The sequence below is a fragment of the Herpailurus yagouaroundi genome, unplaced genomic scaffold (genome assembly GCF_014898765.1).
Source record: "Herpailurus yagouaroundi ecotype Mexico unplaced genomic scaffold, PumYag 100, whole genome shotgun sequence".
NCBI lineage: Eukaryota > Metazoa > Chordata > Mammalia > Carnivora > Felidae > Herpailurus > Herpailurus yagouaroundi.
The window spans coordinates 10107406-10134636 of record NW_024412391.1 but is presented as its reverse complement, the minus strand read 5'-3'; the positions used below and the strand labels follow the sequence as shown (position 1 = coordinate 10134636).

Genomic DNA, 27231 nt, shown 5'->3' with positions numbered 1-27231 from the left:
GTACTGCTCGACGATAGTCTTACAATGATACTCCCTTTCTTTGTAGGCAGAGGCACAAAGGATTCGGGCTCAACAGAGAAGCACAGGCCCATCCATCAGCTGCCTTGATTGTGCCTTTCTGTAGTGTTTTTGACACTGTGGCCCTTCAGTTAGTCCATGGGTATCTTATGCTGCCGAGTTACACAGCAACCACTCCCAACAGCCTTCACACCGACTCCTGGGTTCTTCTGTTCTCTGCTATTTGGTGTGCACTTTCTCTCTTACATACACACAGTTTAATAGTTAATGTGTACTGTGCTTTCTGCATGGAATAGAGACATAGAAGAGATGGGGAAGAAGAAAGAAAAGGGGAAGAAAAATACTTGGGAGGGAAAGAATGTAAAAGAATGAGAAAGAAACACCCTAAGTCATTATATTTCATCTCCCAATAAATAAGGGTAAGTAACTTCTCAGGCACTTAGGAAATGATTATAACAGAGAAGGTAATAAGACAATCCACTGAATACAGTAATTTCCCATATTTCAAATAGTTCTCTATTAAGTATGAAAAAATGTGGCTATATACCCAGGGACCTGGAAAATATGTTGCCTAGGCTAAAAGCAGAGGAAAAATAAAAAAGGATTTCAAATATAGTAGTTTTGCAAATAATTTGTGGCTTAGAAGCTCTTTAGAGCAGGAATCACATCTTACTGCCCAAAGCATCTTGCATAAGGCTTTGCAGGGAGTATAGGATAATATTGGTTTAATCCACTGCAGGGCAACAGCATCAAACTCCTAGGTTCACCACTTGGAGAGCACTATTCTCTTGTGGGTGACAATGGCTGGTAACATTATGACCCAGACAGTGGCACAGGCACCACTTCCAGGATTATGTGCCTAAGACGGCAGTTTATCAGGATGCTTGGGACCTCCTGACTGTTTGTTTCCTATTAGTAACCTCTTCACACTGTCACACAGGGGGTTCTCAGTTTATATGCATTCAATACATGCACTTCAGAAGAAGTTGCACACAAGGTCAGTGCTTCTCAGCTTTCTTTTAAGGCTCTTGGTTTCTCAATCTGCAATGGCACCCTTCTCCACAGGCTGGCGGGTACAGCCTCTGTCTCCCACAGGTGCCAATATTACAGAGCAGATCAAGCCAGTGTGGGTTACAGAGGGATACGCAGGTCGTCCTAAGTCCCAATGCCTGAAAATGACATGAAACTAAATATAACTTTTAGAATACTTATAGACTGTACACACTTTATAACAATATTTGCATCTCCACTATGTTTATTAAAAAGACACAGACTAACACTACTAGCTGGCATTTCAGAGTCGCTTCCATGTAATAAAAACAGTCTTAAGAGCTTTACGTGTATCGTTAGGTTCAATTCTCATGACAAAGGATAGAGGCAACATTATTCAGTTTTACAGATGAAGAAACTGAGGCACAGAGAGAATTAAATACAGTCACACATACAATGAATGGCAGAGCCAAGATTTGAACGCGGGCAGTCTGACTCCCAGATCTGTATTCACTCCAGAGGCAGCAGTGACTACTTCCTTCCCTCTGAACTAAGAACATATACGCAGAAATGAAAATGTTCAAAGGAGATCAGACCAAGCATCTTCTTTTGGTTAATTGTGATCCCTGAAGGACAAAACTCTAATAATGTTAGAAGCTGGAGGCTCTGGCCCGGAGAGTGTATTTCTGGGTATTATCCATATAATGCATTCATTTCAAGACCTGTCTAAAAAGAAACCTTAAAACTCCAAATATCAGCTCCTAGATAGCGGGAATTTGGGGCACTGTGAGCATTGCATCCTGGGAACATGCAGTCCATGTTATGAGTGGAGGAAACCAGCGCAGTACCCCTGCACACATCCTTTGCTGTTAGGAAATGTGGAGATGCTATGAAGACTCCTCTGGCCCTCTCTGTCCAGTTCCCCAAAGAACTTCATTCCCCTTTCGAGTCAGCTAGCACCGCAGAGGGATGGATGATAGATGACATACGAGAGATCATGAAAATGTGGTGAGAAATGAGGTTAAAGTTGTTAAAGAATCACCAAAAATTTTGGTAGGAAGATAGCTTACCTTCATAAGATCACCAGCTATTACTGCCTGCAAAATTGCTGTGAAAGACAAAAGAGAGATGTCCCATTAGTAGAAGACCCTCTCATCAAAATACCACAAAGGGCTGGATCTATATTTTGCCAAAATAGTCTACATTTGGGGTAGGAATAAGGGAAAGAGAAGCATGCCAAGAATCTTGCATCAGGCTAAAGCCTTCTCTTCACCCTTTCCCTGCCCATCCTGTCCAACATTCTAGAGTCTACCTCAACACCCCCTCATGAAATTTGGAGTCACAGAGATTAGGTTCAGATCTTAGCTCTTTCACAAGCTGTGGAACAATGGGTAGATCATGGAACCCCTCTGAATCCAGTTTCCACATAAACATCAAGTTTAAATCTTACAGAATTACTGAAATGATTAAACCATATGAATGTTCTCAACTCATCTACTGAGGCAGGCTAGGTGCCTAACCATGATTTTTTTGCTCCCTTCTTTCCAGTTCCTTCTACTGTATCCCTCTTGGAGTTCCAAAAATTACTCGTAATTTTGTTATGTAATGAGAAACAACTATCCACTTCTATGGAAACAAAGAAGACTAAAGGTAGTAGAGAGGGGACATGTATACTTGAATTCTGTTCCGAGGAAAATGATCATGTGGTCAGCATCTCATCCACTGGCAACTCAAATGGAAAGAACTCTGAGAGTCTTAGGAAACCTAAACTAATTGTAAAAATATGTAGCTTTAGGGGCAAAACTAGAAGTGCATGTACATACAGGTTATGTGGGAGACAAAAGGGGAATGAGAAGAGAAAACTGATTAACAAGGGCAAGAAGATGTGAGCATCTAATGACAGCAATGATTCCCCAAGGGAACATTTGTCTTAGGTTGGAAATGGTCCCTTTAGAAAAATAAATACCTAGATTCTAAAACTACTCAAAAAAAAAAAAAAAAAGATTATTTTAAGGCATGAATGGCATAGAATTTTAGAAGAGAGTAACTGAATTTTTAAATTTCTCAGAGTGGCATTTTATTCTCATTTACTCTCACATAGAGTTAGCCAAAAATGCTGTGTTGTGCATCCAAATGCACAGAGCCCTGGAGCAGCACTGACAAGGCCCTCCAGGTTTTCATACTGAGTACTTACCAGTCCCGAGTGATTGGATGCACCACAGGCAGGTTAAACCCATTCACTGGCCCAGGGCTGAAGGCCCTGCCCTTGACCACAGCAGAAACCATGAAAACCCATGGAAATAAGGAGGGCCACTTGAGCACTCGAGGAGGACACAGACAGAAAGACAGACATAAAAAGGAGGAGAATGGGAAAGAGGAAAGAATGTTTCCCTTTCCATAATGAGCTGCAAGCATCTCCCTAGGGTTCCTAGCACAATGCTCTGTACGGTATTGATGTGCAACGATTAGTTGCAGAACTGACTGAAGGCAGAGAGAGAAAAGGAGCCAGATGGGAGAGAGATAGAAACAGAAAGGAAATTAATGTCAGAAGAATCCAAAGAAAACACATGCCTCACTCTTCTTGCTATAGATGAGGACACTGGAGTTCAGAGTAAAGTGACTGTCTCGGGGCACAGAGCCAGTAGTGGCCCAATCGCGGCCATAATGCAGGTCAGTGTCCAGTCCAGTCCTCTGTCCAGTGCCCTCTGGGAGCTCCCCAGGCAGAGCTCCCCCAGGCTCTGTGACGCCTGGAGAAAAGGAAAGAAAGTAGTCTTTATAGGTTATCAAGCCTTTATAGTGTTGCAAAAGGGCACTGGATTAGAGTCTAATTCTAAACTTAACTTAGGAGACTTGTAAGCTTAACAAGTCAATGATTGTGAACCAATTTTCTTTTTTGTAAAATAAAAGTAATAGCTTCTCATCTGTCTATAGTAAGGATAAAACAAACAAACAAAAAAACAAAAGCTTTATAAGTAGATATGTCAACAGAAGGGGTCATTTTCAGTACTTTTGCGACTGTACTTAAGTATCTGAAGACATATGGATAGACACTGCAGAAGGAGCCTAGAAAGGAAGGGCAAAATTGGTATGGGAAGTCGAGGAGACATATCTTGTGAACACAGCACCTATGAGAGAAGAGGCATGGATGAAGGAGTCAGTGGGTGCTGCTTAACCCTACGATATAAACCCTGTATCAGGGGACAGGGAGGGAGAAGCAGGAGAAAATATTAGCCAATCACAAGTCTGCAAGAACAAATCAGTTCAGATCTTTATACTATAGGATGTTCTCCTGACTGAAGTAGAATATCCATATTAGGATAGGAATAAGGTTATGGCAATTGCCTGAGTCGGGGGGCAGTTCATGCAGGGCTTGAAATAACACAGAGCTTCAAAAACAGTTATAGAGCCTATTCTTTTCAAGATTTTATTAAAACATTTCCCAGAAATCCAAAGAAAAAGAAAAGAGAAATAGAGAAAAGAAGAAAAATGAATTCATTAATTTAAAGCACTTGTGTAATAACATTTGGGGCATACAAGCAATAAATCAAGACAATAAAGAAATTCCCCAGGACAAAGTCTATTTAAGGAGAACCAGGAAGAGAAGAAAGGAAAAGGGAAGAAAGGGAAGATGGAAAGAAAGAAAAGAGAGAAAAATATTAGAAGCTGGGGGAAAACTTACTGGCTAGCTGTAGAGTTCAAAGATTTCTTGGAGGAGGTGAAGTTTAAGCCAACTCTTCATGGTAAGCAGAATTAATGAACAAAGAGGATTTGGAAGATCCTGAACAAAGACATGGAAGTTAAGTTGTGATGTCTAAGGGAAGCTGCAAAACGCTGTAGATTATCCTCCCTGAGGTGAGGAGTGGTCTCAGATAAGATGCTTCAGAGACCAAAGGACTCCCCCCCCCCCCCGCCACAGTGAGCACCTCTTCTGTCAAGATAAGGCACTTGGGGTTTATCCTGCAGGTGATGAGAAACTATTGCAGAGTTCAAAGTAAGCCAGGAAAGCATATAAATGCCAACCATGCCAGTTTGATCATACCCTTCCGCTCCTGGAAAGAGAGTTATGACCTGCTCTCTGCTCATTTTCTACAGATTGCCCACATTATATAGCCTCTTTAAATGCCTACCCCAGACTCATTCAGAAGCACTGCTATGTTTGTTGGTTTCCAGCAGCTTCCTGGTTTAAAGTCCCCATGAACAGGTAGAGAATCATGTAAGAGAATCATAACCACAAATAATTTCCAATTGTACTGGAGATGGAAAGCGTGCATATTTATTTTTAAGTCAAGCAATACACGCAAGGGTAGCTATTATGCAAACATTACTAGGCTCAAGGCTCACTTCTCTCTCCTGATTAATGTCCTTCCCCATGACCACTACTGTTTAAGATTTCTTCTGCATACAGAGAGCTTGCATCTATTAGTATTCAACTCCAGACTGTACCTTCTGAAAGATCAAGCTTAAAAAAACAAATAATGAGTTGTTATGATTATTGTATTGTTCTTTATTATTTCTCAGTCCCTAAGCTCGCCTTCCTGCCTTTTCCAAAACTCTCCCCAACTGGGGAAATCATGCTCCCAAATGCAAAGAAGGGAAGTCAAATTGCTAGGGGGAGGTAAAGGTTATTGAGTGGATGGATAGTAAGTTTTCTGGACAATTAAACCACATAAACTTACACAGTTAGGAGAGTAAGGGAGTAGAGAACTGAGAAGTTTGTCGTTTTTAGAGCTTAGAAACTGAATCATTAATTTATGTGAAGTGGTTGCTTTTCCCTTCAGTGCTACCCCTTCCAGTAAACTGCTATCCAGTAAACATCATAAGACAGAAAACTGGAACTGACAAGTCAGGATGGCAAGGAAGGAATCCCCGTCTTCCTTCTCAGTCTTAGGTCTCAATTCCCAAGGGTCTGGATATCCTCAGAAATCTGCACATGGAAGGAACAATGCTATCCACTGGAATCAGGAGAGGGAGAAAACAATCCCTGGGGTCACTGGCTGGCCACCTTCCCTGCAGAGCCACACCCTGTTTGAGGTTCTGGGGACACCACTGCATAAGGCAAACTCCACCCCTTGCCAGAAACTGATGTTTTGGCAAGAAGTCGAAATTAGGAAGGCATATACGGAAACTGATTCAGGATGCCTGAATTTAAGCCCTGTGAGCACGATTAACTAGCTGTAAACTTGGGCAAGTTACAGTTTACCAAACTTCAGTTTTCTCATTAGAAAAATGAAATAAAATCAGTTCTTTTTGAGACTCTGCAAATAAGCTCAAGGAACAGAGGATCTGACTGTTACGATCTTCTTTGTAGAACACCATGGAACACTGAATGTTTTTGACCTCATTATACAGAAAAAGAACCGTTTCTCACCTATGAAAGGAGAAGGTAAGATTACAGAAGGCCAATTACAGCTGTAGAGTTTGGCATATGACTACTTCCAAAGGGATAGTTTAAGGTTGTGGTTTTTGCTATGCCAACGAAAATATTTAATAAAAAGCATGCAGGACTTGGCAAAGCCTTGTGCATGTAGTTCTCAATAAATCAAATAACTACATCATATAGTTTCAACTCTGAACACTTATGTCTATTTAAAAACTTTAATCTTTCATGTTATTTCTCAGTTCTTAAATTAATATTCTATTACAAGACAGTTTGTCACCTACTAATGATAGCAGTCACTTAAATCTGTTTTTAAAAAACTGTTGAAGAAAAAAATTAAAAGTACAAACAACAGATGTTGAACAAAGAGTAGCTTGTCCTCGGGTTGGGAGAGAAACCAGTTGATGCACTGAAAGTATAAACATATATAAGGCTTTGCCAACTTCTGCACACTTTTTACTCCTCAATATTTCATCTGCAATGCAAGTAGCATATCCTAGAACTATTCCTTCGGAAATGGACATATTCTACATCCCAGGGCTATTTCTGACCCCACCCTAACCCTCTCATTTCACAGATGAGAAAACTGGGGCTTGAGAGGTAACCACACTTTTCCAAGGTCAGACAGATAGCTAGCAATCCAGCTGACAAAGGGACTCTTATTTTTTTTCCTTTGTTTCTTTCATATTTTCTTTAACATTACTGTATATGATCCATGTTAGAATTCCTTCCACCATGCTGCTACCCCTTTAACCTGGAGCAAGGTGGGAAAAAATAGAAACAACCTCCAATAAAACTTTCATGAATGCGTCACATGGAAAATGAAGTCAATTTATGGCTTTAAGGTCCACCTCTTCTTATGCCGAGGGAGACCCTGAGCGCACCATGGCAGATGTTGCGTTCACCATTCTGTTATTCGGAAGACGATGGGCATCTTCCTACTTCTCCTTTATTCAAAGTGACCTACTGCTTAGCTACCAGAGAGGTTGCACTGTCAGCTGCCCAAGAGTCTATTTCTTTGAGATATATATTTCTGCAGAGCTTTTCCCGTATTTTCCTTATCAGAAGCATTCTGTCCAATTTTTCTACTTTGTAAGCAGTCAGTCATGGTACATGAGTAACAAACTGTGAAGGCTTAGCTCCCCAAAATGGAACTCAGCATAATCATCAAATACAGCAAAGGTAGCTAACACTTATTTAATGGTATGGATAACTACTGGGAATTATAGTAATTAGGCATAAGTGAGAAGCAGCTCATGAGAATGACTCTAATTACTATTATTTTACATAGTCATACTGAACAAGATGAAGTGAGAGAAAGGAGGAATTAGATGTTGCAAAAGACCTCTGCATTTTAATATAAGCCTAGAGGCGGTTTTGACAATTGATAATCAGCTATGTGCCAAGTCATTTGTTAATAGCTAAAATACAGAGGGTTTTTAATATCCTGGAACAAATCCAAGATTATTCTTAGAATGATACACAAATCTGGGATCAGGTGTTACTGTACATCAAACCATCCCAAAACATAGTGGCTTCAAAAAGAACAATTATTTGTTTTGTTCAAAAATCTGCAGTTTGGATCAGGGTCAGCCGAAAGTTTGTCTCCTCTCCACCTGACATCAGGTGGGGCAGCTCCATGGAAACCTCAAAGATCTACTTTCAAGACGACTACATAGTACTGATAACTGGGTGCTGGTTTCAGCTGGGAGGTTTAGTTCCTCGTGCATGACATTCTGTGAGCCGTTTGACCTTCCTTCTGAAATGGTGACTGGGTTTCAAAAGCAACCACCCCAAGAAAACCTAGTGGAAGTCACCTTGTCTTGGAAGTCACATGGAGTCACTTCTGCTGCTACAGTCCTAAGTTGGTCCATATTCAAGAAAACACAGACCCCACATCTCAATGAAAAGAATGTCAAAGTCATACTGCAAGAAGAATGTGTGGGATGGGAGATCATGCTGTGGCTGTTTTTGGAAAATCCAGTCTGTCCCATCATACACTTGCACTGTGACATACTTTGAGTAAGAGGGTTGATGTTGACTTTTAGTCAGCATTGGGAAATGGCCATGAACAACAGTTTTCTTACCGGAGTCACCCATGGGAATGTATTTTGCATACAGTGTCATTCAAAAATACAAAAGGTTGACAACTGCTTATCTGAAGGGTCAGCTTTTAGAAGTGGGAGGAAGAAAGGCAAGTAGAAGATGATGCAGACAACAGATGTTTGTTGAGTTGAATTAAGAATTCCATCTAAAGTAGACTTTACCCTGAACTTCTCTTTACTAATCAGATGTAAGAAAAAACACTGTGCCTCCTCCTCTTTCTCCTCCAGCCAAGCAAGCAATCACTCACCAAACTCTAGTCCCATGTCCTTCACACCCGATCTACTATCTTCTCCCCCGCTGCCGAGAAATGGAGTGGAGGGCTCAGAGCACACACACTTCGGATATCTCCTCATCATTGGGATTCATCCATCAGCAGCATCTGAAGACCAATAAATGCTACAGTGGTCTAACATTCAACCACCACCTGTGCCAATGGCGCTCAGAGGGTGTAACCATAGATGGGAGACATAAATAGGTTTTGTTTCTCTCTAATGACGGAGTTAATCCTCAGATTGAATTAGTCCCTGCTAATCGAATGCATGAATGCATAGGGGTTCTTTCCATCTGCTGCAGCAATCTTTTTGAAGATACTATTGGCATGGAAGGAGTTTCCTGTTTGGAGAAAAAACAAACAGCCCCCTATCCAGTGTTCCCTCCTGGCAGAAAACTTCCACCTTGCTGCCAGAGGACCAGGACGTGCTCCCTTTAGAAGCAGTTCGTTCCATTTCTCTTATTTCTCCCCTGGAATTAGCTACAAACAGTGTGGGGACCAGATGTCTCTCCCAAACACCCCATTTGTTTACCTGTGGTTGCGAAATTGTTCTCTGGTTGTCTCACGTGTGAAAGCCCCATCTCTGCACTTAAGCCACGAGCATAGGGACTGCATTTTAACTTTGCTCCTTTTTATTTTATCTATATTCTGTCTTTCAATAAAAACTATAGCACAAGAAATATATGAAGGCTTAATAAATACTCGGTTGATACTTGTGGTCTAGTGATTGAGCTATCATTCAACCTTCAAACCCTGAATCAAGGAAGACATTGTAAGGAGTGGAGGAAAACCCACTTTACTGGCTCCTGCTACACCTGGCAGTTGGTTTTGGAGTTGAAAATATTTTCATGTCTTTTTAGGCACCTAATCTAATCTAATCTCTTTAGGTATCTAGTGTTTATTAGATGCAGCGAAACAGCATTGTAAGTATCTCAATAAATCATAAATATTTATCTTATGGGTCAAATTAGAGCCCTATACCAAGCAATAATTATTTCCTAGAACATCAGTGGTAAACCTTAGATCAATGTTAAGAGAAATTTCATGGGTGAATTAGCTTTGAGTCCTGGGTTAGAGAAGACAAGTTCATAGGTCTTCCTCAGTCTTCCACAACATCGTAGGTTATGTGCCAACAGTCCCAGGGGGAATGAGAGAGGTTCCTGAAAATATCTTTCGAGAATCTATGCAACTCAAATTTAATGTTTTTTCTAGTGATAATATATTAATATTACCATCTTTGGATGTAGTGGCCAACACTTTAAAAAACGGTACCAGCGTGCCTGGGTGGCTCAGTTGCTTAAGCACCCAACTCCTGATTTTGGCTCAGGTCCTGATCTCTCTCAGCCATGAGATGGGGCCCCACGTCAGTCTCTGGGCTGGCAGCACAGGACCTGCTTGGAATTCTCTCTCTCCCTCTCTCTGCTCCTTCCCACTCGTGCTCTCTCTCTCAAAAATAAATAAGCATTTAGAAAAATATATAGTACCACCTTCTAAAGTCATATCTAACTGTTCCCTTAAATCTAGAAAAATAGAAATTCCTTTTTAGTATTAATATTACAGAATCCCATCAACCATTTTTGTTCAATAAATATTAAGCTTCCACCAACAGGGAAGGTTTTTCATACATACACAAAGGGTTTTAATCTGGTTACACCTTAGTAAATTCATGAACCTCAAATAATCATAGCATACAATAACACTGTTTCTCCTCCTTAACATTTGAATAAAGTAACAGATATTAAAGTTCTCAGTACATTTGGACTGTTTCAGTATTCTCCAGAAGTATTCCATCTCTAGAATGCCCAGAGAATTTGACTTAGAATGATGAACTTTATTTTTGCTTTCCCAGCATCTGGATGGTAAAGCTACCTTCCTAAGAGACTATGAGAAATGGAAGAACTAATAAATAAGGGTCTTGTTCGCCTCACAGGTGAGTGGAAGGTGCTAAGTAGAAGCAGCATGGCCACTGGACTCGGCTCATAATGACTTTCCCCGAGGACCTCAGAGACAGCCTCAGAACCTTGGCTTCATCCCGCCTCTCAACGTGGGGCCCCCTTCCTCCTGTGATAGGTCTCCTTGAACTCATCTGATGTACTCTAGCTGTGTCCTTCAGGATCTCTAAAAGGAACTTAGGTTGAAAAGTGGCCTTCAGGGGCGCCTGGGTGGCGCAGTCGGTTAAGCGTCCGACTTCAGCCAGGTCACGATCTCGCGGTCCGTGAGTTCGAGCCCCGCGTCGGGCTCTGGGCTGACAGGCTCAGAGCCTGGAGCCTGTTTCCGATTCTGTGTCTCCCTCTCTCTCTGCCCCTCCCCCGTTCATGCTCTGTCTCTCTCTGTCCCAAAAATAAATAAACGTTCAAAAAAAAGAAAATTAAAAAAAAAAAAAAAAGAAAAGTGGCCTTCATATTTCATTCAGTGATAGCCGCAAGCAGATGCGATGTGGCCTGGAAGCAATGGATGGTTACTGGTTTTACCCAAACATCAAGACTGCGTCTGGGAAATGGTGTTTAAGGCCAGGATCCAAGTACAAATGAGTGTGCTCGGGAGCTCATAAAGATGATGGGTTTATGGGTCATCCGGTCATCGGGATGCTCAGTAAGTGCCTTATCAATGCCTGCCAGGACACTGGCCACTCTGTATGATGAAGGCCTGTTGAACTAAGAACGGGTGTAGCCAAAACCCTCCTCACCGAAACACAAGTAACCAGGGAGGCGTTAACACAACAAAGGTCGCTTTCAGGGACATAGAGCAACAAATGCACACAAAGCAAATGTGTACAATTTTTTGTAAAAGATAGTTTCTAGAGCCTGCTCTCACTTGTAACTGTAAATGCAGACAATTTGTACTTGTAACTAGGTTATAATAAAAGGCTAATTTTGAACCTTCCCCATATTGGCATAGGACAGATATTAATCGAAAACAGAAAAATTAAGCATTTCATTTCAGAGAAGTGAAACATGAGTTTTAACTTTCACTTCGACATTGTGTTAAGTTGACTAAGGCGGAATCACAGCTTAAAAGCAAGAATTCTAAAGAAAAAGGTTAGTGTCGAAGCTTGCCTGGAAGATACAAAATAGAATAGGTTTCAGTATATGAGCAAATCTTCAAGGCTATCCACTCAAGAGCAGATTTTACTGTCCAGTTGCTGTGAAGAGAAATAAAAACAAAACCTTCATTCTTCTTAGGAACTCGCATATTCTTAAGGAACTAAAGAGTATCTATAAAGTAACACATGTGTACTTACATATCCACATGTAGCCCCTGACTGGTAGGGAAAGAGAGTGGTGCATGGAACCATTTCCTAGGGAGGTTGTAAGAAATTGTCCAAAAAGGGAAGATCTGCATTGGCAGAAAATGTGGGTGGGGAGTTTTCTGTGGAAAAGACCAGCTGGTGTAGAGGCATGGGGGGACAAGGAGTAGGGGGCTTCACTTGATAAAGTGGGATGTCTGAAACGGGGGTAGGGGGAAAGGAGTCGGGAAGCGAGTGAAAAGGGCATCCCAGGAGAACAGCTTCCAAGATTCAGAGAGTAATGTGAATCCAAAAACTTTTTTTTTTTTTAATGTCACCGAAAATCACTCACCAACTCCATTTTCAGAATACAACATGGGCCAAGACTATCACTCTCTCCCTCAAATATAAAAGGAGCTTAACTAGAAAGATCGCTGAGAAATCAGATGCCCAAGGAACATCTCTGGGTGAGCCAGGATTTCTGAGAATGAGAAGGAGCCCACAGAGTTAGCTGGGGAAGGTATGGGGCCCAGTGAGGCACATGGTCAGAGGAATGGAACAAACAGCTACACAAAGAGTATGGTTTCAATGACTTTTTTGTGGTCTTATAAAACACCACCTCTAACTTTTTGGCAACGGCTGAAAAATTGCCTTTACTTGGTAGGGTGCAAGAGGGGATGGAAATGTCATGAGACTGAGCAAAACTGAGTGGATTTTGGCTGATTACAAATCCCCTTTTCAATAAGCACCGGGGGGCGTTGCTTTGTCAGGAGAAAAGCTGGAAGCTGCATAATTAAATAGTAATGCATTTTGTTACCTTGTTAAAGAAAGCTACCAGTGTGAAAGCTGCCTGCGGCATTTATGCACTCGTAAAGTTGATTTCCTTTCTTTTCAGAAGGCGAGTACCTGGTGAGGTGTGGAAATAAAGTGCCTTGTGTCATCACGAGCAGGAATGTTAACAGACTGGCACCCATCTGCAGGAACCCATATGCACGCCCCGTGGAAAGCAGGACATCGGTGTCTCCTAAAGACCCTTCCCAAACCGAAGGTGACATTTTGGGTTTTTTCTCGTGTGATCTCTTTGCCCAGTATTCTTGTCTGCCTCAGAGGCCTGAGTCCAGAGAATAGAAGAAGCCTCAGATATCAGCCACCTCAGCCTGCTCTCTGAAGAGACCGAGCCCGAAGGAAATGATCTGCCCAAGCTCCCCACCCAGTAGAGTGCAGCCAGGGCCAGGCCTGGTCTCCCCACTCTGAGAAAAGGCTCCTGTCCTTGCCCGATGCTACCACCCACGCTCAAGTGGAGGAGGGACACACTCTTTGCCCATCGGGTTGTAACTTGAAGGACATGTTTAGTGCCAGCAAATCTAGAAAATGACAGGCTCGGATAGTATCTCAAGTCCATGCCACAAGTAGGACATTGCAGGTCTACTTATAGAAAGAGCTATTCCCATTTTGGTTGTTTGATCACTTCTCTTGCCCTCCCCTGCACGTCTACTCTCCTGCTCTGTCCCTTCCTTGCAAGCAAACTCTGTGCTAGGCATCGAGCTAATATTATCTAATTTAATCCTCACTATACATGTACTAGATAGGTCCTGTCACTGTCAGCAACCCTGTTTAAGGATGAAAAACCGAGGTTTAGTGAGGTTAAGTCATTCGCTGGAGGCCACATGGCTAGTACACAGCAACGCCAGGATGGAAACCTAGCATGGGAAACAATGATATGTAGGACGAGGCACTACACTGCCTCCCTTAGTCATCAGGTGGTAAAACAAGGTCCTCTCTTCCCATCTTCTCCCTGGTCAGCCAGGAATGCAGTTTTAGTGTCTCCACGCCCTGTGCTTCTCTGGCTCTGATGAGGGATGCTACAGAAAGGAAGGTTGCAGTGGTAGGGGAAGGGAGTGGGTAGTAATGAACCACGGAGAGGCCCCATGTGGAGTCCCGTTGATGGAAGGACAGCCGCACGGGGATAAGAAAGTCGTACCCTGACATGCAGGGCACCCAAAGTGGACCCAGAAAATGAGGACTGATTCAGAAGTCTGGCAAAATAAGGCAGCATTTAGTTGACTTCATGATCTTGAAAACAAGCCGGACTGATGGCTATGTCCACAGCTCTATGCAGGACAGCACAGGCCTAAGGAGCTAGAGTAGACAGCCTGGGCAAACAGAAATTCACGCAGAAAACAAATGCTTCCAACTGGAACATTCCAGTATGGAACATACCGTAAAATATCCAGGGCTAATCTTCCAGGGACCAACTGAAAAAGTGACAGTGTGTTCTAGTATTTTGCAACCGGTAATCATGGTAAGAGATGCTTAGGCCCTGACCGTCATTAAGGGAAACGAGTCACCAGCACCCATCTCATTATTTGCAGGAGGAAGTCATCAAAAGGAAAAATAAGCTTTAGGTGGAGCTTACTGGGGGACAGGCGTTCATTGGATATTGGGGTTTGTAGTCAAGTAGACGACAGACAAATGGAGTAACAATGACCTTCAAATAAGGACTATGGTAGCTATCAGTGTACCTGCCTGGCCCCTTGGAGACATGGGTGTTAACATAGCTCAGATACTACCATTTCATACAGTAAAAAGCATAAATCAACCCAGTAAACTTTAAAAAAGTTAGCACAATTTGATTTTTCATTTCCGCTCTTACAGGTGATGACACAGAGGCCAAATCGGGCACTTTCCATTCCCTTTCACACACTTACCTGTAGGATAAGTGACAGATCTGCAGGAACGGAATCTGTGACGGCTTCATCTGCTGCCAGAGGAGCCGTGACACATGGTGACCTCTTCTGAACTGTCCACTTACCAGCCAACCAGGTTAGCCTTCCCTTCCTAACTCTGTCTTGTTACTTTCTTATTTATTTATTTATTTTGAGAGAGAAAGAGAGAGTGGGTGAGGGGCAGAGAGAGAGAGAGAGAGACAGAGAGAGAATCCCAAGCAGGCACTTCCTCTCCGCTGTCAGCACAGAGCCCAATGGGGGGCTTGAACTCACCAACCGTGAGATCATGACCTGAGCCGAAATGAAGAGTCAGGCGTTTAAACGACCCAGCCACACAGGCGCCCCTCCTGTTACTTTCTTATTTGGCAATGTTTTAAATGCCTAACATATTCTCTGAGGCCAGAGAACGTCGAGCCAAGTTGTAAGTGAATCTCAGTAAAGAGCACCCTTCCCTCTCAACATACACTCAGCTATAACAGGGCTTCAAAAGATAATTAGATAATGATCCCCGACAAAGCATTCCCAAGAAACCAGAAGGATCAAAGGATGATATGGTTACAATCAATAGTGAGATTTAACAAAGGGGGCGGAGAGAAAAGAGCAGGGTCAGGACACGTAGAAAGCGATGTAACCTGATTTTGGAAAGCCCAGGGGTTTTTGTTTTGTTTTCTTTGCTTGTTCTGTTTTATTTTGTTTTTTAATCAGCAGCGATGGTCTGTTTGCCTGTGAAATGTGAAAGAAGGCTAGCCAAAGAAAAGCATGCTGTCATTTTTATTCCTTTCCTTTCACACAGTCCTTAGGGAGCACCCAGTGAGACCACCATAAAAGGCCATTTTTTTCAGCACATTACCAACTGAATTTCTTTGGAAAAGGTCCAGGACTAACCTATCTTCCAGGACTAACAGGAACAATGTTAATGAGGCTACAACGGAATTCAAAGATGTGTACTGAAAGTTTCTGTTTGCCAACACCATATACTGCAGCAAATGTAACAGTGAGACTTGTATAGAGAAAATCAATTCTGTGCCAGGGAACAGCATCGAACGGGGCAACATCTCTATTCACTGGGTTCATAGTCAAATAGGAAGGGCAACACCACCCATGGGGAAAAAATTTGGAATACGCTCAAAAAAACAGTAAGTGAATAGGGAAGGAGCAATTGGGGGCATTTGAGTTGTCAGGAAAATTCATCATTGTTTGTCCCTTGAATCTATGCAGGTGGTTCCAACACGCAAGAATTAATGAGGACCAAGGAGGGACCTGAATGAAAGACAGCGAAGGTGGTCTGCCAGAGAGGTGGTAGGAGGTGATACAGACCATATGGCTGGGTGAATACAAAGGAGATGAACCTGGAGAGGGGCCCACAAGCTGGGGAGTAGAAATAATTCACTAAAGCAACATGAGCTAAACCAGGCTAAGAAAGGGCCTCAAAAGTGAGCACTGAAATGTTTGAATCTAATTAAAAAGCCAATGGGGGATTCCATAGCCAGAAACAGAATATGGGGCAAAAAAGAACACTCTAGCAACTTCGCATTAGCTCGTCCAAAGTCATTGCAAAGTGGCATACTGTGATGGCCAATGTTGAAAACCCTTCCCAGTGAGGCAATTAAAGATCTGTGAGGTTTCCATCTGTATGATCAGCCGAGTTTACTCACCACATTTTACTAATTAACAGCTTATAGAAAATTAAAGGAAGAACATCTAACTTTCTTAATCTACTCCAGCATTCTGGTCGTCTTATTGTCTACCTGTTGTGATATTTACTTAAGGAAATAGCTACCTATCGAGAATTCTACCTTTTTTACAAATGGAGGCTACTGACAGGATATTAGATCCCTGTTTCCTTGATGATGAAATATGAGGACAGGAGAAGCGGGATCAACAACACATCTTTGAATTGTTCTGTGTCAAGGGTACTGGTCACTGATACGAAAAAATATACATACCTCATTTTGAATGATGAACTACTGCCCAATAATTAGGAGACCTCCATTCAACCCAAAGAATCAAGATTTCCTACTACATGAGTTCAACCTTTAGCAATGCTATGGAGGGACAGTATGGAGGAGGGGCTAGGAACGGGATCCAGATTACCTGAGTGTAAATCCAAATTCTAACCCTTCCTAGCTGCGCATGGGACCTTGGACAACTCAGCTAAAAGGTTTGTGCCTTAGTTTCCTCACCTGTAAAATAGGAGGGCTAGTAGTATTGCTAGGATTGTTTTGTAGATTCAACATATGTGAGACATCTGTAGTAGTCGGTTCAGTATGTAACAATGTGCTGTGACCGTGAAGAAACTACTTAACCTCAACAGAACACACCGTAGGACAATGCCTGGCACCGATTAAGTTTTAATCAACACGGACCTTTTTAAGGTTTTAGGTACATGTGAGGATATATTATTCCAAATAATTCCAAGGAGTAGTTGAAATTATTTTGCTAAAATACAAGGACCCAAACCATTAATCCCTCCGTCCTCAGTTTCTCAAAGTCAACTATTCCCATTTCAATTTTTCAATTTCAGGAGATTGCAGAAATGTAAAAATACATAGAACCTTCCAGAAGTTTAAGTTGTATATGAATAAAGATGAATAAAGGGTTCTCTTTTTGATAGTAAGAAGAATCACAGACACTAACTTTCCCTAACAAGTTAGGCTAAAATAATGGATTTTTAAAAATCTGGAAATATGGGAAGATGATGGTAATAGTCACAGCACACTTTTTGAATACTTCTTTCTTGTTGTTTAGGGTTTTTACCCCCACCCCCCAAGTTTTTATTTAAATTCCAGTTAATTAACATACAGTGTCATATTAGTTTTAGGCGTGGAATTTAGGGATTCATCACTTACATTCAAAGCCCAGCGCTCACCTCAAGTGCCCTCCATTATACATATCTGAACCTCCACAGAGAAAAAGAAAGTTGGTGAAAGAACCAAAACACATGGTCCATACTTAAAACAAGGTAACAAGGTATCCTTATAAACTTCGAGATTACAAACAGCTGGGGAGAAGCCATTGCCAGCGAAGGCCCTGCCTTCTACCACTGTCTGCACTGGGAGAGTGGAGGGAAGCAGTGGACGGCTGGTGTACCCAATGGCAAGAATGCCACCAAGAGCCAACAGGCGGTCCCCGAAGAGCAGAGGGTGACAGCAGGAGAACGGCCTTACGAGTTTTTCCCATTTCCTTGGCAAATTAGTGCGAGAGCCACCCAGTAAAAACTGAAATACCTAGAAGGCTGTAGCTCCTGTTAACTCTTAATGCTAACCACCCAGGACACCCCTTCAAGACAGGACCCAGTCTGAGGATGACTTTTTGAGTAGAACACACACTAAGCTGAGTAGGGCTAACAGGACTAAAGGAAGAGGTCTGGATAAAAATAAGGACACTGATCAAAAAAACCAGGAAGTCTGAGAAAGCAAGCTACCACATTTTCAGCAGTGCACAAAACCAACAAAGAGCCCACTGAAATGAGAATAGCTAACTGAACTTCTTTTTCTCTCCAAAATTCAGAAAAAGTGCATTTCATATAAAAATAGCAAAGAAAAAGGTAAAATCTCATATGAAGTTATTTTAGGGAAAAAAAGAACAAAGAACAGAATAACATTCCTGTAGGCAATGAAAGTGTACCACAAAAACCTCCCACAAAAAAAGAGTAGCATACTGTCTCAAATAAGCTTAAAGGCATTAGTAAAGTGACACACAATATTAAGAATGGCATGAGTCAGAACTACAATAATTCAGAAATGAGATGATAACAAAGAACTAGAAATAAAATCATTTTCCAATCAAGGCAAACTAAAAGAAACACAAGAACAAATAAATTCAACCAATAAAGCTTTAAGAAAAGTAGAAGATACAAATAAAAAAAAAAACCACAAGAAATAAGGAAAGGGGTAAAAAGAAAGTGAGAAAAATGGCCAATGTTAAAGACAGGTGAAGATCAAACATGTAAAATGAGTTCCTGAAGAAGAAAACCAAAGCAAGAGAATAGAACAAATATAAACACTTAATTCAAGAACACTGTTCTGGGGATGCCTGGGTGGCTCAGTCAGTTAAGTATCTGGATTGTGGTTTTGGCTCAGGTCATGATCTCACAGTTCATGAGTTCAAGTCCCCCACTGGACTCCACGTTGGCAGTGCAGAGCCTGTCTGGGATTCCATCTCTCTCTCTCTGCCCCTCCTGACTTGTGCTTACTTGCTCTCTCTCGAAATAAATAAACTTAAAAAAATAAAATGTTAAAAAAAGAATACTGTTCTGAAATTTAAAAAATGAATCATGTATCTGAGAACATTAATGTCTCAAAGTGATCTACACCAAGGTGTAATTTCATAAAGGTACAGGACATTAAAGAAAAATATTGACAGTATTAGACAATACTAGACAATAAGAAGAATATCATCATTAGACTGTAACAGCAATGCTTTATGCCAGGAGAAAATGGAAAAATTAAAATATCAAGGAAAGAACATGTCACACAATGAGCTTGTATGAAGCACAACTAATTTTTAAAGGATAAAAGACCCAGACAAGCTATTACATGAAACAACTCTAAAAAATACTGTTTTCGGGAGATTTTTCCTAAGGGATCTAGCAGAAAATATGGTTCAGACAATTAACATCACTAGAGAGACTTCAACGTAATGATTCATGCTGGGCATTAATTACTTTCACAACTAAGTCAAAAATAAATATTAAAGGAGGATATTAAGAGTATGTGGTGGGGGCGCCTGGGTGGCGCAGTCGGTTAAGCGTCCGACTTCAGCCAGGTCACGATCTCGCGGTCCGGGAGTTCGAGCCCCGCGTCGGGCTCTGGGCTGATGGCTCGGAGCCTGGAGCCTGTTTCCGATTCTGTGTCTCCCTCTCTCTCTGCCCCTCCCCCGTTCATGCTCTGTCTCTCTCTGTCCCAAAAATAAATAAACGTTGAAAAAAAATTTAAAAAAAAAAAAAAAAAAGAGTATGTGGTGGCTGTATGATCTTAATACCATTGTATCATATCAATAAAAATGCAAGGAAATATGTTTTAATTCTTTTCAGTAATCCTAACTGTGTGGGAGTAAAATAAAAGATTAACCATCGAGGTGCTTGGGTGGCTCAGTGGGTTAAGCATCCGACTTCTGCTCAGGTCATGGTCTCAGGGTTTGTGGGTTCAAGCCCCGCGTCGGGCTCTGTGCTGACCACTCAGAGCCTGGAGCCTGCTTTGGATTCTGTGTCTCCCTCTCTCTCTGCCCCTCCCCAGCTTGTGTACTGTGTCTCTCTCAAAAATAAATAAAAATTAAGAAAAAAATTTTTAAGATTTTTGGAAATGGATGATTTTTTACAGTGATAAGGAATCAATTCATTATCTTGATAACCACATAAATAAAAGGACAGACAAACATTCTGTTTTCCTATATGGCACTGTTTCACTGAATAATCAAATGGTAGAGGGGATGACATGGCTCTTTATAAAATGATGGAATTGGAAAAACTCCAGTGCTGGAATTAGAACGGCACTATCTTATAACCCTAATTACTAAATCTAGGTATTGGATACCAACAAAACAGTGAAATACAGACATCATATGCCCCTGAAAAAAAGAATACATGAAAACCAATAGACTCGCCAAAGAGATCACGAATCTTGGAGTTCCATCAAGCCTCCTTACACTAGTGAGCCCTCAGCAAAATCCAGCCTGTGTCCAAGTCTGTAGTTCAAATGGCCTGTGCATTTCACAAATGAATTCTAAGTAAAAGAAAGGGATAGATGGAGAATGTGTACTTAAAAGAAACATAAAAGACATACTATATATTTTTAAATGGGGCAAGATTAAACTATAGTATCTACAGTGTGCTAGATAAAACAGTGATTGATAAGATTTTATAGATATGCAAAAAATACTATAGAAGTCAAGATAGTAGTTATTTTTAGAGGCCTGGAGAGATGCAAGGAGGATGGAGACATCTGGAAGGAATGCCATTTTCTGGCCTGTGTGATGCGTATGAGGGTGTTACCATGATAATAATGTGCTAAGCTATATATTGTGTTTTATTTTACAACAAAAATAAAGTACCTTTAAAAACTCATCATACACACACATTCCCTACTGTTAAGAAAGACAGTTAGGAATCTATAAAATCCACTAAACAAAATGAATTCACTGAACCTAGCTGGTGAACAGGTGCCCAAACTACCTGATTTTCTAAAGGTTTCTGCCAAACCCTGAGGATTTTGAGCCACTCTTTGAAGGCTGTGTGAGGCAAGGGAGACAGAAGATAAAGGCTGGAACCCACCCAAATAGACGCCCCCCCATGTAAATTTGTGCCCCTGAAGAGCTAAATCAGGATAGAATGAATAATAAATAAAGCCTATAAAGGATTTAACAAGAAAACTTGATGCTCTGTGGGCTTAAAAACAAAAACAAAAAAAAACTCTTAAGTGAATTTATTGCCATCAACTGAATACTATGTACTCTGAATTAATGTCTCTGTGTTCCCCACGTATCTTAAAGAAGAAACAAACAAGCGTGCATGCACACACGCATGCACACACACACACACACCAAAGGAGAATTTAATTTAAATTAACCAAGTTTGGTAGTTTTCTTTGGTGACTGGTAAGCCTCTCTGCAGGACTTAAAGAATTCTCATGCAAAAAGGTCCAAGGAAATGAGTGGCTTAAAGAATAATCGAAAACACATAAATATAAATTAGTAAAAAATAAGAAAATGACTTTGAAGAAAGTATCCGGGATGCACTCCACAAAAACGAGAGGAAGTAACATGTAGAAGAGAGTGAGACACATACAGGATGGCCATGAAAAGGTCTACAATACATCTAAACAGATTCCAGAAGGAGATACAAAGAGAAAAAAAAGCATTCAGGTAACGTCTACACTTAAATTTTCTGTTAGAAGAAAGTAGAATAAATAATAAAAATGAGTCAGATGATTAGAATAAAGGAAATTCTAAAGATGAGCAACTATTGAAACAGAAAACAAATACATAATACAGAGGACCAATGAACTTAAAAAAGTTTCTTGAAAAAAAAAAGAGAGAGTTCCAAGGCTTTGTGGGGCATGGGGGGAGAGACACAAAAGAGAGAAGGTGGCACAAACAATATTAAAAATATAAAAAATTAAAAATATTGGAAAAAGGACAGAGGGAACCTCAGATCTCACAGAAAGTACACAGAAAACAAAATATAAAAATTCATGCCCAAAAATGAAAAACATTAATAGATGAATTCCTAAAACACACACACACACACACACACACACACACACACACACACACACACACCCAGCTACCAACACTGATTCAAGGAGAAATAGAGAATCTGACTAGCCCTATAAACAAATAATAATAATCTGTGATTAAAATGTTTCCCACCAGGGAAATGCCAACCCCAGAGAGTTTTACTGATGGGATCTTCTAAGATATTCCAGAGATTGGGAAGTCAAATGTTATACTAAGTCTTCCAGAGATTAGAAAACAAGGCAACACTTTATAATTCCCTTTATCACTAGGACTATCACACATGCTCTGTACAGCAGGAAGGAAAATGAGAGACCAATCATACAGATAGACATGGATGCAAAAATGCTGAACAGAATTTGAGCAAACTGAACCTCAGAATATGTAAAGAAGATAAATATAACTAACCTGAGTTCATCTCATGCAAAACATTGGTTTCTTCTAGGACATGAAGTCCACCATAACACCAAAGAAGAAAAATGATTATCTCAAAAGATGAGGAAAAAAGGATTCAGTAAAATTCTAATACCTATTGAATTAAACACATTTGGATGAAAGGGAAATCCTTAAGAGGCTGTCAGCAAACAACCGACACCACCAGTGCTGTTCCTGGAAGGGAAGTTCACACTGGTGACTTGTGTATGGTATCCAGTCTGAGATCAGGACAAACCAACAATGCTATCTCTACTTTTGTTCAGTAGTGTAGCGAAGGTTCTAATCAGCACAGAAAGGACCAGCTAAGCATCCGACTTCGGCTCAGGTCGTGATCTCGTGGTCCGTGAGTTCGAGCCCTGCGTCAGGCTCTGTGCTGACTGCTCAGAGCTGGAGGCTGCTTCTGTTTTTGTGTCTCCCTCTCTCTCTGCCCCTCCCCCATTCATGCTCTGTCTCTCTCTGTCTTTCAAAAATGAATAAATGTTAAAATTTTTTTTTAAAAACACAAAGCATAATCACTGAAAGGATGAAACAAAATTCTCATTACTGCAGATGCCCCTGCAGAATTCCTTCCTCACAAAAGACCCTTCAAGTCAAGTTTGTGAATTTAAAACCTTAGCAGGAATCTTGATTCAAGATCGATCAACTTATCTACCTACCTACCTACCTACCTACCTATCTATTTATTTTTAGAAAGAGAGAAGAGAGAGAGAGCACACTCAAGCTGGGGAGAGAGGCAGGGGAGGGGGAAGGGGAGAGAGAGAGAGAGAGAGAGAGAGGAAGAAGAAGAGAGAGAGGAAGAAGGAGAGAGAAGGAGAGGAAGAAGGAGAGAGAGAGAATCTTAAGCAGGCTCCACACTCAGTGTGGGCTCAACCCCATGACCCTGGGATCATGACCTGAGCTGAAATCAAGAGCCAGCTGCTCAACCGACTTAGCCACCCGGGTGTCGCTTGATTCAATATCTTGAAGCAAGAATCTTGAAACAAGACTCTAAGCCAACTTCATTTTACTATGCCAACAATGATCACTAGAAAATACAATTTTTAAAACATAAAATATAATCTTTTTAAATGTAAAGTACCTAGGAATACATTGAACAACAGATGGCCAAACTCTTCATGAAGAAAATTATGAAATTCTACTGAGAGTCCTTTCAAAAGGACAATTAGTCTTAAAAAAAAATCCCAATTATATGTAAAGAGATATGGTTTGAAATGGAAAGGATTGTTGTCATAATACCAATTCCCTTTATATACTGATTTATAGATTCATTTAATTTCCATGAAAATTGCAACACAAAACTTGATAAGGTGATTCTAAAACTTATAGGAAGGAGCAAAGGTCCAAGTACAATTTAGACATTGAAGAAGAACAAATTTTAGAGTATGTGTTCTCCCAGATAGCAAGATTTATACCAAAATTAGAGCAATTAAAACAATGTGCATTGTACAGGAATAGATATATGGATCAATAAAACAGAACAGAGAACTTAGAAATCTACACATATGGGCACTTTGCAAGTCAGTGACGGAAATAAATGATAATGATTGGTTATATATACTAAAAAAATCAAAATGAAACTGGACATTTACCTCCCATCAAACCACAAAATCATTTCTAAGATAATAGAGACAAATGAAGGTTAACACTATAAAAATGGCAGAAGAGATAATGGAAGAAGGATTGTCCTATGAAAGGAGTTGTTAAAAAACATACCAAAGGTATAAACCAGAGAGAAAATATTAACGATTGATTACATTAAATTAAAGAATATATAAGTCCTCAAAAGAGTTTAGAAAGATAAATCACAAACTGGAATAAATTTGCGACATGCAGAGTTGATAAAAAACCTTTACCTAGAAGTCACAAAGATGTTTATTAACCATTACGAAAAAGCCCAGGGGGGGGGGGCCAAATGGACAAAAGAAATAAAGTGACATTTCATAGAAAAGTGAATACAAACAGCTTATAAATATATGAAAATGCTTAATATGATGTGTAATAATTTAACATAAATTCAAACCCCAAGAACCCTTTGATACTCCAACCAAATTGGCAAAATATTTTTCATTAGTTACTATCAAGTGTTGGCAAGGATGTGAATGAATGAGAACTCTTACTGTAGCTGGGAGAGTAAATTAGAATAATTACTTTGGAAAACAACTTGTCATTATATGATACCTTAAGTAGGCATATAACCTACCACCTAACTATACTATCCCCAGGTTTAAACCCTAGAAAAATTCTTGCACATGGACGCAAGAGGAGTTATGAAAAAGAATGTTCGTAATGAGACTGCTCGCAATAGCAAAAAACAAAAACAAAACTAAAACCCCAAGAGTCTACGTAAACATTCATCAGAATTTGGATATACAAATTGTTATATATTCATACAACAGAATGCTATACAACATGAAAAATTAGTAAAGTGAAAATGGCACTCAAGGATGCATCGCAAAAAACATTCTGAACAAAAGAAGCAAATCACAGAAGAGTTTACAACAGGATTCAATTTATAACACTTCAAAATAAGCATATCTATCTACATAGACACACATATATCTGGAATACATATATACACACACACACTCATGTGGGGAATATGTGTACATGTAGTAAAATGATCAGAAGAAACAAGGAAATTCTTCACAAAAAAGCAGAATAAAGTTATCTGCAGGAAAGGGAAGAGAATGCAAACAGAAAGACAAACAGGAAGGTTCTAAATTGCTACAAATATTTTATTTCTTTTTTTTTTAATTTTTTAACATTTATTTATTTTTGAGACAGAGAGAGACAGAGCATGAACGGGGGAGGGTCAGAGAGAGGGAGACACAGAATCGGAAACAGGCTCCAGGCTCTGAGCTGTCAGCACAGAGCCTGATGCGGGGCTCGAACTCACGGACCGCGAGATCATGACCTGAGCCGAAGTCGGCCGCTTAACCGACTGAGCCACCCAGGCGCCCCGCAAATATTTTATTTCTTAGGCTGGGGGCTGGGCAGGCAGTAGCTCCTTTTGGTTATCATTTAAACTGAGCTGATGAATTTTTTTTTATTTTTATGAATATTATCTATGTCAGTAAAACTGTACATACACATATGTTTATATTAGGGGAAAAAATGAATCTATGATATTTGAGCCAAGAGACAGCTATTGATATATGAAAGAGCGTTAGGCCACCCCACAATGTGTCTTTTTGCACAACCTGCTGCAAAGAAATACTGCCTCTGAGCCTGATAGAGGATGCATCCTTGGGCACTTACACCAGTTATTGTGGTTCTCAAAATTCTATTTCCAAATATCCGCCACTCCCTCATCCTTGTCCACTGTGTTACTGCCGCAACAAAAAAAGCTACCATATTCTGTAAGAACCATTACTGCCAACAGGTCTAGGAGGTAAGACAGTAAGGAGATGCCTGCTTCAGACATTCCAGGGGAATCTAACAGATTGCTGCAACTTTCTCGCTAAAGAATCAGTTACACTCACGGTCTGTGGGTTCGAGCCCTGCATTGGGCTCCTCAGCTGGCAGAGTGGAGCCTGCGTGGGATTCTCTATCTCTCTCTGCCCTTCCCCCACTCATGCTGTCTCTCTCTCTCTCTCTCTCTCTCTCAAAATACATAAACTTAAAACTTTTAAATAAAAAAGAGTCAGTTACTGTCCTGTATTTTTGTTGTTGTTGTTGTTTATTTATTTTTGAGAGAGAGACACAGACAGACAGAGAGACGGAGACACAGAATCCGAAGCAGGCTCCAGGCTCCGAGCTGTCAGCCCAGAGCCTGACTCGGGCTTGAACCCACGGACTGTGAGATCATGACCTGAGCCGAAGTCGGACACTCAATCGACTGAGCCACCCAAGGGCCCCCACTGTTCTGTATTTTTACGTGAACAGACATCAGTTGGAAGATGAGTCTGCCAGTGCATGGGTGTAGGCAGTGTCAGGAGAGAGGCATCCTAAGAGGCCCATAAAATAAGCAGGCTAAGAGGACAGAACAGAATCTGAGAGCTCAGGCAAAGCCGCCTGGGCACAGCAGTTGGCTCCAGGAGCAATTTAAACGATGAGGTGAGAGGCACTAAATGCAAAGGGAACTCGGAGGACAGGACGATCAATCCCTGCCAAGCTTATCTCCCGACAAGGGGGAGGACTCCAGCTTGCAGCTGTAACATTAAAATGTAATGTTTCCACTGGGATTTAGCGTGGCAGGTTTCCCTGAAGCTTCGGTTTCACTCAGTTAACTAATTATGAGAGAATGTGACATTGGTATTTACTTTTCCTACAGGGACAAATCATTCCCAGCAGGAGAGACAGGTTGTTATTTTTGTTCTGTTTTGTTTTGTCATTAAAAAGAGATTATTTACACAGTAGTAAATAAACTCTTGTTAAAGGGAGTTTTTCCTTTCCTTCTATAATTCTATCAATTCACCTTAACGCTGACAATCATTTCTTTTGTTTTCCAGAGACGGGGGACATAAATAAGCAAGGGCTGGGTGTTAGAACTGGGTTTGAAAATTAACTCTACCACTCACTAGCTGTGTGATCTTAAGCAAGTTAGTTAGGCACTGTGAGTCTGTTTCCTCCACTAAAAAATTGAGAATAACACATCTACTGTGGGATGAAATGAACTCTCATATAGTTGAAGCACTTTAGTACGGTGCCTCTGTACAAAAAGTGCTCAATAAATTTTAGCCTTTATTCTTAATGACTCTGATTCCATATTATATAAATAGAAACATGTTACATTTCATTTATGCCGTATATGGTCTGTTTTCTATGCGACCCCACATCTAATCATGAACTGTTTCTTTACTTTGTCACCACAAGCTACATTGTGTGTAAACCATTTCACTCTTCCTCA

General features: G+C 40.7%; 1 protein-coding gene across 9 annotated transcripts in view; it reads right to left on the bottom strand.

Moving 5' to 3' along the window:
* DGKI (diacylglycerol kinase iota) overlaps positions 1-27231 on the bottom strand; it is a 441930-nt gene that overhangs the window by 22765 nt on the left and 391934 nt on the right. For all 9 annotated transcript variants that reach the window (XM_040471856.1, XM_040471863.1, XM_040471861.1 and 6 more), the window contains one exon: positions 2079-2116. In XM_040471856.1, the coding sequence (XP_040327790.1) occupies positions 2079-2116 (38 nt within the window). The remainder of the gene's footprint in view (positions 1-2078; positions 2117-27231) is intronic.